This window comes from Coturnix japonica, chromosome 1, assembly GCF_054131305.1.
Source record: "Coturnix japonica strain WE chromosome 1, WE-NBRP24, whole genome shotgun sequence".
NCBI lineage: Eukaryota > Metazoa > Chordata > Aves > Galliformes > Phasianidae > Coturnix > Coturnix japonica.
Window position 1 is genome coordinate 44,717,335 of NC_140663.1, and position 12,369 is coordinate 44,729,703.

The 12,369-nt window shown below is 46.5% G+C and overlaps 1 protein-coding gene across 10 annotated transcripts in view; it reads left to right on the forward strand.

Annotated features, from left to right (window-relative positions):
* TCF20 (transcription factor 20) overlaps positions 1-12,369 on the forward strand; it is a 109,742-nt gene that overhangs the window by 63,948 nt on the left and 33,425 nt on the right. For 9 of the 10 annotated variants that reach the window (XM_015861459.3, XM_085516222.1, XM_015861464.3 and 6 more), the window contains one exon: positions 3,563-9,190. In XM_015861459.3, the coding sequence (XP_015716945.2) occupies positions 3,599-9,190 (5,592 nt within the window). In that variant the 5' untranslated portion in view covers positions 3,563-3,598. Of the gene's footprint in view, positions 1-3,562; positions 9,191-12,369 lie in introns of those variants that run through there. The other variant, XM_085516229.1, reaches the window with a different exon arrangement.

The window sequence follows — 12,369 nt, forward strand, 5'->3', positions numbered from 1 at the left end:
CATTGGCACTACGTGAGAAAATCTATATTTGTCTTTGATAATTGGGACAAAAAAGTTCAGAGATTTATATGGATTTTAAAACCCTAGCACAGTATGTTGCAGAAAATCATTTCACACAGTAATCTTTGTGTGGGAGGACTGATGAACCCTGTTAATCAGCGGTGGTTGGACTGTTGCATTTACATGCAGGAACCGTTTAAAGAGATTTACGTGCTGCTGGCTACCATTTGGTAATCCTGCTGACAGCAGGACGGACTGAATGCAGCAGCTCTGTATTTTGGGGAGCTCCCTCATTAACAAAGTTGTTCTACAGAGGGGTTTCAGATAATTAAACAAGAAACAAAGTCTGCATTGTAGATGTACTTAAGATGTACTTAGAAATAATTTCATGTGGAGAAGGTAGGTTGAAAAACTACCTGGTAAGTTCAGATGTTGCGGCAAATAATCATGAGATGGATAAGAAGACCTGCTGCTTCTCTCTAAGTTATGGGCTGTGATCTCAAAACCGAGGCTGTTTCTTTGTCACCCCTGAGAGCTTGTAGTACGCTTCCTTGTTCCTGCCCAGGTTGTAGGCAGATGTTGGTTACTGGGGCATTTGGGAAGGAAGAAAAGCATTGGAACAGAGTGAAACAATTCAGTCTAGTGAATGTCATCTGCAATCTCTGGGTGGATTTGCTCAGATGGATATAATGCTACCGGCCATGAATGCTTGAGAGGAATCACAAAGCTGCAGTGGCAGAGTTGGGTGCCCTTCCAGTCACTGTAGATGGGGCTCTGGGGTAGTGAGAGTTGTGCCAAGGTCTTCCCCTCCATGTGAATGATGGGAGGTGGCCTTGGTTGTTTTTGTTATGTATGCAATTCATGGCCATCAGCGGAGCACCTTTTTGTAGGTGAGACTTTGCCCCTTGTTCTTAGGAGAGAATTGCAGCGGTCTGCCACAGTTCTGGACTGCTTTATGTCTCTTGTAGTCTCTGCCCAGCAACTGCTGTGCCACTCATTTGAGTTCCTGCATTTCAGAGATAACGTACTGGTGGAGACCACACCTCAAACACTGCCGTCAGTTTCGGTTCTCTCATGAAGGACGTGGGGGCCCTGGAGTGTGTCCAGAGAAGGGAGGTGGAGCTGCAAAGGGTCTGGAGCACATGTGTGATGGGGAGCAGCTGAGGGACTGGGGTTGGTTAGTCTGGAGGAGTGTTGGGGGGACCTTATTGCTCTCTGCAGCAACCTGAAAGGAGGTTGTGGTGACATGGGGGTTTGCCACTGCTCCTAGGTAACAGCAATAGGGTGAGAGGTAGCAGCATGAAGTTGTGCCGAGGGAGGTTCGGGTTGGATTTTAGGAAGAGCTTCTTAGTAAGAGCAGTGCTGCAGTGGCACAGGCTGCCCAGGGAGGTGGTGCAGTCACCATCCCTGGAGGTGTTCCAGAACCGTGTGGATGTGGCGCTGAGGACATGGTGGGTGGGGATGGGTTGGACTGGATGATCATAATGGTCTTTTCCAACCTTCATGATTCTGAGATTCTAAGCTGTTTAAGAGCTTCTGGTAAAATTTTAGTCAAATTAATACATATCTCGTTTCCTGTGGATCCACGTGGGCTTTGAAGGCTTCCTCATCTGCCTGAATGTGTTCTGTTAACAGAGCTTACCTGTGGAATTCTCCTTGGTGGTTTTGCTGAGAAGTCAGCACTTAGATCTGTGCACTTAATAGTGCTGTTACCTTAAAGAAATGTTATTACAATAGGAATTCTAATAGTCCTGTATTTATAGTAAATTAATGGCAGCAAGTGTGCTATAGGTATTAAGTTATTGATGATGTAATGGAGTCAGGCTCTGCCTATTTTTTTAAATTCCTATTATTAATGAAATGCCTTTCTTCTCCCCCTTCCTCCCCTCCCCCCCCCCAAACCCTTGGCATTTATCCTGCTGGATGTGTTATTCAGGCTGCTTGGGAGATACCAAAAAGATGTGTTGTGCTGAAGGAGAACTGAGAGCAGAGCATTTACTTAGGGCGTGGGCTGTTAATCTGACCAAACCATTTTATTTGTCAAGATAAACTGCAAGGTCAAAACAAAAACCAACTAAGAAAAAAAAAAAAACATTGTCACTTTTTTGAGTTAGCGGCTTTTTTGCCTTCCTGAGTTAGTGGAAAGGGATTGTAGAGGAGAGTAGTAACCCAAATAAAACCAGGCTATTTTTCTGAAGGACTCAGAAGGTGAAGAGGCAGGTGGGAAAAGAGTGTGATGTCGCGCATAGTCTACATCTTGTTGTTTGTACGTCTCTATTCTTGCGACTCTTTGGTGATCTTGTACTTGACCAAAACTTGAATTCTGAGTGTGTTCTATTGGATTTGACAAGTACATAACCTGACAGTATGAGAAGGCATAATGAAGGCAAATGTTCCAGGAAGTCTCACATTTGAGGAGTTTTGTTTCGTGGAAAAGCATGAACGTTGGCTTAATGTTTGAAGACAGCAATCTCTCCACGTGGTTTTAACTGGTTTGTTTACTGGAAGGGAAAGCTGTACAGTCTTCCAGATACAACGCGGGTTTTTTCATCTTTCTGTGGTTTTTAATTGTGCTTTTTTTCCTTGCAGAATTAAACAAACCAACCAGCAGTGTATGCACATAGCTAGATTACTTGACTTTCTTCATGACTGTAGTGGTGCCTCAAGCTTTTGAGGGCCTACCCTGGATACCTGTACAATACTGCAGCTGCTGCCCAGTCCTTGAGGGTGAATAGTGGTTATACATACTGGTTAGCAAATGGAAGCATGTAGGAGAGCCTTCCTGAAGTTCATTTGCTTTGGGGTTGATTATGTAGACATGGGTAACACACATGTTCTGGGTTTTTTGATGAGTTAAGTTTCAGTCAAGGTAATGTAAAAGTCCTGAAGATGAAGCATAGGCCCACTTGTTCAAAAGGGTGGGCTGGTTCTGACTCTTCATACTGCAGAACAATTGCCATTGTCATTGGAGCAGTTAGGAGTGCAGTATGAAGCAGATGTCTTTCGGTGTGCTGGTGCCTGATTTTTCACGGATTCATGTTTGCCTTTTCACTGGAATATTTTGTTGGGGCTTTGTTGGGTTGTATGTTGACTGTATTCTAGTTGAGATCTTGCAGTGGAAGGTGGGCTTTTGGACATTGTTCCTACGGTGTAGATCCGAAGGTGGCTTGAGTCTGTTACATGGTTCATAGAGTTAATTCTCTTTTAAAATCTTGTGTTAGCAAAATAGCTGAAGGAATAGGATCGCTCTCCTGCTTAACAAAATGCTACTGGAAGGTTGTTTTCCATATAAATAGACCCAGTTAGTGACTGACTGCAGAAAATACTAAAGCTGAAAATATGTTCCAGCTGGTAGTAGGCTACAGACTTGTTTTTTCTTGGAAGGCAATGATTCCTTTTGCTACCTAGAATGACTGGAAGGTGCAAGTGGAGAGATAGAAATTAGTGCAGGAGACGCGCTCGATTTTGATTGCTGTTAAAACAGTGGAATTGGGCAGTGCTGTTGATGTGAATGGGACATACAGATGCTATACCTGTTTCTTTCTTTTTGTCCCCACTTTAGGAGGGCTTTCGAGCTGTTGCTCTGCTGCTAAACAGCATGCAGTCCTTTCGGGAGCAAAGTAGTTACCACGGAAACCAGCAGAGCTACCCGCAGGAAGTGCACGGCTCGTCCCGACTGGAGGAGTTCAGCCCGCGCCAGCAGGCCCAGATGTTCCAGAGCTTCGGAGGAGGTACTAGCAGTGGACGTCGTGGAGCAGCAGGAGCCTCTACAGCGATGCCTGGTGAGAGCTCTGGCCATCAGAGCTACCAAGGTTTCAGAAAAGAAGCAGGAGAGTTTTACTATATGGCTACCAACAAAGATCCAGTGGCGTCAGGAGGGCAGCAGCCGCCTCAGCGCAGGCCTTCTGGACCGGTACAGAGCTATGGGCCCCCTCAAGGGAGTAGCTTTGGGAGTCAGTATGGGAGTGAGGGACACGTGGGCCAATTTCAAACACAGCATTCGACCCTTGGGGGCGTATCCCACTATCAGCAGGATTATACTGGTCCTTTCTCTCCAGGGAGTGCTCAGTATCAGCAGCAGGCTTCTAGCCAGCAGCAGCAGCAGGTACAACAGCTGAGACAGCAGATCTATCAGTCTCATCAGCCTTTACCCCAGGCTTCCAGCCAGTCTGCTTCTAGCACCTCGCACTTGCAGCCAATGCAGCGTCCATCCACCCTGCCTTCCTCTGCTTCTGGGTACCAGTTACGAGTGGGTCAGTACAGCCAACACTATCAGCCACCTTCGTCGTCCTCGTCCTCCTCTTTCCCCTCCCCACAGCGTTTTGGCCAGTCAGGACAGAATTATGATGGAAGCTACAGCGTGAATTCTGGGTCACAGTATGAAGGCCATGCCGTGGGTTCCAGTGCGCAGGCATATGGGTCCCAGTCAAACTACAACTTTCAGACTCAACCAATGAAAAGCTTTGAGCAGTCTAAGCTGCCCCAAAGTGGGCAGCAGGGGCAGCAGCAGCAGCACCCACCCCAGCATGTAATGCAGTATTCAAATGCTGCCTCCAAGCTCTCTCTTCAAAGTCAAGTGGGACAGTACAGCCAGACTGAAGTTCCTGTAAGGTCACCGATGCAGTTTCACCAAAACTTCAGTCCAATCTCTAATCCATCTCCTGCTGCATCTGTGGTTCAGTCTCCGAGCTGCAGCTCCACCCCTTCTCCTCTCATGCCAGGTGGAGAAAATCTCCAGTGTGGGCAAGGCAACATGTCCATGGGTTCTAGAAACCGAATCCTGCAGATGATGCCTCAGCTTAGTCCTACACCATCTATGATGCCAAGTCCCAATGCTCATGCAGGGGGATTCAAGGGGTTTGGGCTGGAAGGACTGCAGGAAAAAAGGCTCACAGATCCAGGGCTGAGTAGTCTGAGTGCTCTAAGTTCTCAAGTGGCCAATCTGCCCAACACAGTCCAGCACATGTTGCTTTCAGATGCCTTGGCACCTCAGAAAAAAAGTTCCAAAAGGTCATCCTCTTCAAAGAAGGCTGACAGCTGCACAAATTCAGAAGGCTCTTCCCAGGCAGAGGAGCAGCTCAAGTCCCCCCTGGCAGAGTCCCTTGATGGTGGCTGTTCCAGTAGTTCAGAGGATCATGGGGAAAGGGTGAGACAGCTGAGTGGCCAGAGTACAAGCTCAGACACTACCTACAAAGGAGGCAACTTAGAAAGATCTAACTCCTCACCAGCACAAGGCTCCCAAAGTGAGCCCTCAAAACTCAGCACCAGCCCTGCAGCTAGGGAAGATGTGGCCTCCCCTGATGGGAAGGAAGCTGTGGTGGCAGTGGAAAATGCCCCCAAAGTGAATGAAAAGGCAGTTGGAGTGATTGTCTCCCGGGAGGCTATGGCAGGTAGAGTAGAAAAGTCAGGTGGACAAGAGAAACCTGCACAAGATGATGTTTCCACAGCCACTCAGACACCAGTTAGTGCTAGTGGAGCGAAGGAAGCTGGCCACGCAGGGCCACAGCCAGAAGCTCAAGGAGGTGCTAAGGGGAGCAAAGGCGGAGATAACACTAACCACAATGGAGAGGGAAACAGTCAGCCCAGCAATGCAGTTGTTGGGTCAAATTTTCCTGTGAGAACAGAACCTTCCAAATCTCCTGGCAGTTTAAGATACAGTTACAAAGATAACATAGCAGCTGGCATACAGAGAAACGTTGGTGGTTTTCCACAGTATCCTTCTGGTCAAGAAAAAGGGGATTTTCCAGGACACAGTGAGCGCAAAGGTAGGAATGAGAAGTTTCCTAGCCTCCTACAGGAGGTCTTACAGGGTTACCACCATCATCCAGACAGGAGGTATTCTAGGAATGCACAGGAACATTCTGGGATGGCTGGGAGTTTGGAGGGAGCCATGAGGCCCAATATTTTAATTAGTCAAGCCAATGAATTGACGAATAGAGGCCTCTTAAATAAAAGTATGGGGTCTCTCCTGGAGGGCCCTCATTGGGGCCCCTGGGACAGGAAGTCCAGCAGCGCAGCCCCTGACATGAAGCAGATAAATTTAGCTGATTACCCTATTGCTAGAAAGTTTGAGATGGAGTCTCAGTCTTCTCATGAAGGGGGAGCACTCTCGGAGAGGAGATCAGTGATCTGTGACATATCTCCATTAAGGCAACTTGTCAGAGATCCTGGTCCTCACCCAATGGGGCACATGGGTCCTGAGGGCAGAAGTGGAAGGAGTGAACGTCTTGCCCCTGGCTTAAGCCAGTCAGTAATACTCCCTGGTGGTTTAGTATCCATGGAAACAAAGATGAAAGCTCACAGTGGGCAAATAAAAGAAGAAGAGTTTGAACAGTCAAAGAGCTCAGTTAGTCTTAATAATAAAAAGACAGGAGACCATTGTCATTCTGCTGGCATCAAGCATGAGTCTTTCCGAGGCAATGCTAGCCCTGGAGCTGCGGTCTCCGATTCTGCTCCAGACTACATTCCCCAGCAGGAGAGCAGATCAACACAGCTGAGACGAGCACCTGGCAGAACTGGAAGCAGCAGGGGTAAATCACCTTCTCAATTTCAGGATCTCGCTGATAAGCTGAAAATGTCACCGGGCAGAAGCAGAGGCCCAGGAGCAGATCTGCATCACATGAACCCACACATGACGCTATCTGAAAGAGTTAACAGGGGTTCCTTGCATTCTGGCTACCCTCAGAACTCAGAAGGCTCATCTTTGGCTGCAGCGTATCATGCAAATGCTAGGCCTCATCCTTTTGGTGACCCTAACCAGAGTTTAAATTCCCAATATCATTACAAGAGACAGCTATACCAGCAACAGCAAGAAGAATACAAAGATTGGGCAAGCAGCGCTGCTCAGGGTGTGATTGCTGCAGCTCAGCACAGGCAGGAAGGAGCCAGGAAGAGCCCAAGACAACAGCAGTTTTTGGACAGAGTAAGGAGTCCCTTGAAAAATGATAAGGATGGAATGATGTACCTTCAGGGTAGTTCTTACCATGATACTGGAAGCCAGGATCCTGGGCGCTGCATTATGGGAAGCGACAGTGTGCAGGGCAAGTGCACCGACCTGAAACACGGTAGCCAGAAACTGCAGCCACATGAATCTGGTTGGGACCTCTCTCGGCAGACTTCACCTGCCAAAAGCAGTGGCCCTCTTGGAGCAGCCAACCAAAAAAGATTTTGCCCCCAAGAAAGCGATGGGCACAGACGAGAGGAATCTACGGATTTGCCCAAGCCTAGCAATGCCATGCTCAGGCTCCCTGGCCACGAAGACCAGTCTCCTCAAAATCCCTTAATTATGAGGAGGAGAGTCCGTTCTTTCATCTCTCCTATTCCTACCAAAAGACAGCCACAGGATATGAAAAACAGCGGCAGCGAAGATAAAGGGCGAATGATGACGTCAACAAAAGAAGGAGCTGATAAGACATACAACTCCTATGCCCATTCATCTCTAAGCCAAGATGTTGGCAAACCAGTTGCAAAGGGAGATTCCTTCAAGGATCTGCCAAGTCCTGATGGTAGGAACTGTCCTGCTGTTTCCCTCACGAGCCCGGCTAAGACCAAAATATTGCCCCCAAGAAAGGGGCGAGGATTAAAACTGGAAGCAATTGTTCAAAAAATCACATCTCCTAATATTCGGAGAAGTGTTTCCACCAACAGTGCTGAAACTGGTGCAGATACCGTCACTCTTGATGACATCCTGTCCCTTAAGAGTGGACCTGAGGGAGGAAGCGTGTCTGCACATGGGCCAGAGGCTGAGAAGAGAAAAGGAGAGATGTTGTCAGATCAAGCAGGGTCAGCAAGCCAGGATGCAGCTAGTGAAATAACTCTTGCGCGATCCTCAGAAGAGTGGCAAGGCAACGAGGATGATAAAACCAAGAAAGACAGCCCTGAAACTGCCAGTGTTGGTAAAGAAGGGACAGGATCCAGTGCAGCACCACCTCCTCAGAAGTCAGGTGGTCAGGGGAGGTCTGATGGATCCATAAGCGGAGCTGGAACTTTGACCTTTCCAGACTCAAAAACAATTTCCCCTTCCAATGCGTTTACTTCTGAACCAAACCCAAAGTCTGAGGAAAAAGATGGAGATGTGACAAACATTTCACCCAAGCCAGATGGCTTCCCTCCAAAGGGATATTTTCCTTCTGGAAAGAAAAAGGGGAGACCAATTGGGAGTGTGAACAAGCAAAAGAAGCAACAACAGCAGCAGCAACTGCCACCACCCCCACCACCTCCACCTGTACCTTCGCAGTCTTCAGAAGGGGCTGCTGGTGGTGAGCCAAAACCTAAGAGGCAAAGGAGGGAGAGGCGAAAACCTGCAGCACAGCCACGGAAGCGGAAGCCTAGACGGGCCGCTCCAATTGTGGAGCCTCAAGAGCCAGAAATCAAGCTCAAATATGCTACCCAGGCTGTGGATAAAACTGACTCCAAGAATAAATCCTTTTTCCCTTACATTCATGTGGTAAACAAGTGTGAATTAGGAGCTGTGTGCACAATCATTAATGCGGAGGAAGAGGAGCAGAACAAATTGGTGAGGGGTCGGAAAGGACAAAGGTCTTCAACACCCCCTCCTAGCAATGTGGAGAGCAAAGTGCTGCCCACCTCAACTTTCATGCTGCAGGGCCCTGTAGTAACAGAGTCTTCTGTCTTGGGGCATCTGGTTTGCTGCCTGTGTGGCAAATGGGCCAGCTATCGTAACATGGGTGACCTCTTTGGTCCTTTCTACCCCCAGGATTACGCAGCCACCTTGCCCAAGAACCCACCTCCAAAGAGGGCCACAGAAATGCAGAGCAAGGTCAAGGTACGGCACAAAAGTGCTTCTAATGGTTCCAAGACAGATACAGAGGAGGAGGAGGAACAGCAACAACAGAAGGAACAAAGAAGCCTCGCTGCTCATCCCCGCTTTAAGAGGCGGCACCGCTCTGAGGACTGTAGTGGAGCCTCTCGGTCACTTTCAAGGGGAGCTTCTTGTAAAAAAGCAACCACTGAAGGTGGCAGTGGTGGTGAAAAGACTCCTTCGGACTCAAAGCCCTCTATGCCCACTTCGGAAGGTGGCACTGAGCTGGAGTTACAAATTCCTGAACTACCTCTTGACAGCAATGAATTTTGGGTCCATGAGGGTTGTATTCTCTGGGCCAATGGGATCTACCTGGTCTGTGGCAGGCTCTATGGGCTGCAGGAAGCTGTGGAGATTGCAAGAGAGATGGTGAGTACTGAAATTTACTGTGCCTTTTATTTTTTTCTTTGATTGTTTGCATTAAGCAAACCATTTGAAATGTTGTGTTCCTTTTTGTTCTCTCATCTTAAATGCTAATCTTTCATCTCTAAGTAAATCTCCAGTGATGCCCTTCAGATGGCCTTCTTTAGATCTCTACCACACCTACCTGATCAGCCAGAGTTTTAGAGCCTCAAAAGCCTGGACGCGTGTCTCCTGCTAACAGATCCAGATGTCCAGAAGTTTTCTTGTGACTGCAGAGACCTTCTTTTCTTTATCTGTCCTATTAGGTATTAATGCTCTCCAGGGCTGCTCCTGGAGTTGTGCAATGGAAGAACAAATCACAGCAGACACAGGTTGCAGCAGGGGAAATTCCAATTCAATATCGAGCAAAAAAAAGAAATTTCAGTGAAAGTGGTCAGCTCTGGGGTTGGGAGTTGGGGGTGGGGAACAGCGCAAGTTGTGGATTATCTGTTCTTGTTCAGTCGCATTTATGCAACCCCAAGGTCCTAAAGCAACTCACTCTACTGGTGAAATTTAAGGTAGCTTCAAAATTAGCCCTGCTTCAGGCAGGAGTTTAGACCACACATCTGCAGAGGTCCCTTCAAATCCTAATGATTTATTTTTTGACTATAATATGTATTACGTGGTTCCTGCAAATTAAGGTCGATAAAGTGGAATGACATAGAAGTCTGTAAATTGACTGGAACTTGGGCGGCTTGACTGTTGATGAGTTCTGTACGAATTATAGTATTATTATACTGATAACTGGCATTCTCCAAAGTGCAAGTACACAATGAATGAGGAGAAATGTAAAATCAAAGCAGGGACAAAGAGTTTTATTCAGTGTCACCTGGTTGTGGATGGAGACACACTCATAATTGATTATCTGAGACTGAAGCTGGCACTTTAGAACCATATCTGATTTGACTTTCCTTGCCATTGTCAGTGTGCCACGTGCCTTTATTTATGCTTACCCTCTTTATACTTTCTGACCTGGACCAGACCATGCATGAGATGCTAGACTGCTTTTTCCCCACTGCCTTCAGATTCTCTTTCTTTTTTTCCTAAGCGGTGTTGGGATCTAGTTTTTTATCTTCTCTCTGCATTCTTATGTGCAGCTCATTGCCGCCTCCCGAGCTCTCCTCTGCAGGTTTGATTCCTGGCTTGTTCTGCCTTTTTGCTCTCTGTTCTTTGACAGTAATTACATACTTCTTCGCCCTAACTTGATTTGGCCTGCATTCCTGTTTCTAGCTTCTCATTAAATAAAGTCAGTTAATTTCATTTGCTTTTCACCCAGTAGTGTTTGTGTGCTAAATTTCTTATCTCTGATAATCGTAAGGTTTCTTTCAGGATCTCCAGCGTCATTTGGATTCTGTTTTAATGTAACTGTCCTTTCATGTGTCTTGCAGTTCACCGGTATTTTCAGTTTGGATCTCTCTAGCATATTTCCCTTTTTCCTCATCTCAAGGTGTGTCCTGCCATTTATGATTCTTGTTTTTCCAATGGCAGATGCCTTCTCAAATTCTTGAACCCTTCCAAAGGGTTTGTGGCCAACAGAACATCATGGCTGTACCAATAGATCTAAGCAGACTTGGCAAATAGTATCCCACTGTCAAATGTGTTTTTACATGGTTGTTGCATGTTGTTCAACATGTTGTTTCTTTTCCATATGGGATTGTGGTGATTTTCTGAGCGAGTACACTTTGGCCTATTCTTTATCACTTTCTTCAACTGTTAGGATCATCTCCTTGTCACAAGTGGCATTTTGCACTCCTTTAACCCTTTCACTTGCCTTTATGGCATCGTACAATAATATCCCCTTATCTCTCTTGAACTTGTTGGCCTTTCCCTCTTGCCTTTTTCCTTTAATCACTCACTCAGCTCTGAGGGTTTTTTCCGCATAGTGACCTGTAGACACAAGTGTTCCACATCTTTAAAAGAAGCGTACAAAATGCCTGTGGCCTCTCTTGCTTTTGCAGCTACCTCTTCATTTCCTTTCCCTTTTTCATCTCAGAATTCTTTAAATGCGTTCTCTGGTGTGCTTGTCCTCCTCCACTTTGACTTCGATTGTGCTCTACTACAATTGTAATCAGTGTTTACTGTGATCTCTTCCTAGCTAAGGTTCAAATCCAGTCCTTCATTTTCCTTTCTCTGTCAGCTACGTTTGTCGCTATCAGCTGTGCTGCTCTCTGAGTGTTGTTCCACCTTGTTTCCTGTCTGCGTCCTCTTTTGATTACCTGGTTTTCTCTCCACTGGCTTTGCAGAGGTGGTTGTTCATTACTTGCAACTTCTTGTGTGGTTTGCTAAGGTTCTGTCTATGCTTTCCCCCCCCCCCCAGTCCTAGAGTGCCATATCTTTGGGTAACTTCTGGTAATCCGCTTACTTTATTCCAGTCTTAAAAACCATCTTTGCTCCAGATCTGTTTTGTTCTGTCAGAAGCTTAAAGATGGCTTTTGAATTCATGGTGAGGTCTGAGACTCTAGCTTCAGGTACTGCTTTTGAATATACATCGTCCTTAATCCATCGTCTGCCATCTTGTTCTGGCTTGGTGAATCTGAGCAGCAAAAACCTTCTCAGAATTGTAGTTCTTCTTATTTAAGGCTGTAGGAAATACTGCTTACTGTTGGTGTGTGAGATGCAGTATGTATTCAGTGCTCACCACTGTTCTTTGGGGGTCGTGGACCTTTAAAGATGCAGGCCATTTGTGTGTACCATACTGTGTTCTGTCTTATGCAAACACAGTAATAAATATTATAACTGAAAGCTTGGCACTTCTTCATTTCATTGGTAAAAGTAATCCATCTTTCTCTTCGCTTCTATCACAAGTAGTGAAATTCAGGTGTTTTTTTTCCTTTGTGAGTTTTTTATTCGTTGTTGTTTAAGTTCCTGTCCATATTTTTTCCTTAACCTTTTTATTCTACTGTAGCAAATTGTAGTGCTGCATTCTCTGGAAGCTGTGTCCTTCTCCCTCTCATTCTGGAGAGGGTTACACACAGCATAGGGCTGGCAGTCAGGATATCAGAGGTGTACCTGCCACAAGCCTTCCTCAGGCAGTAGAAAGGCTATGTTGAACTCAGCTCTCTGCTGCCCTGCTCCCTGAGGACTGCCTTCTGTCTCCGACAACTGATTTCCTATGCTTGTTGCATATACTCTTTTCATACATCTTT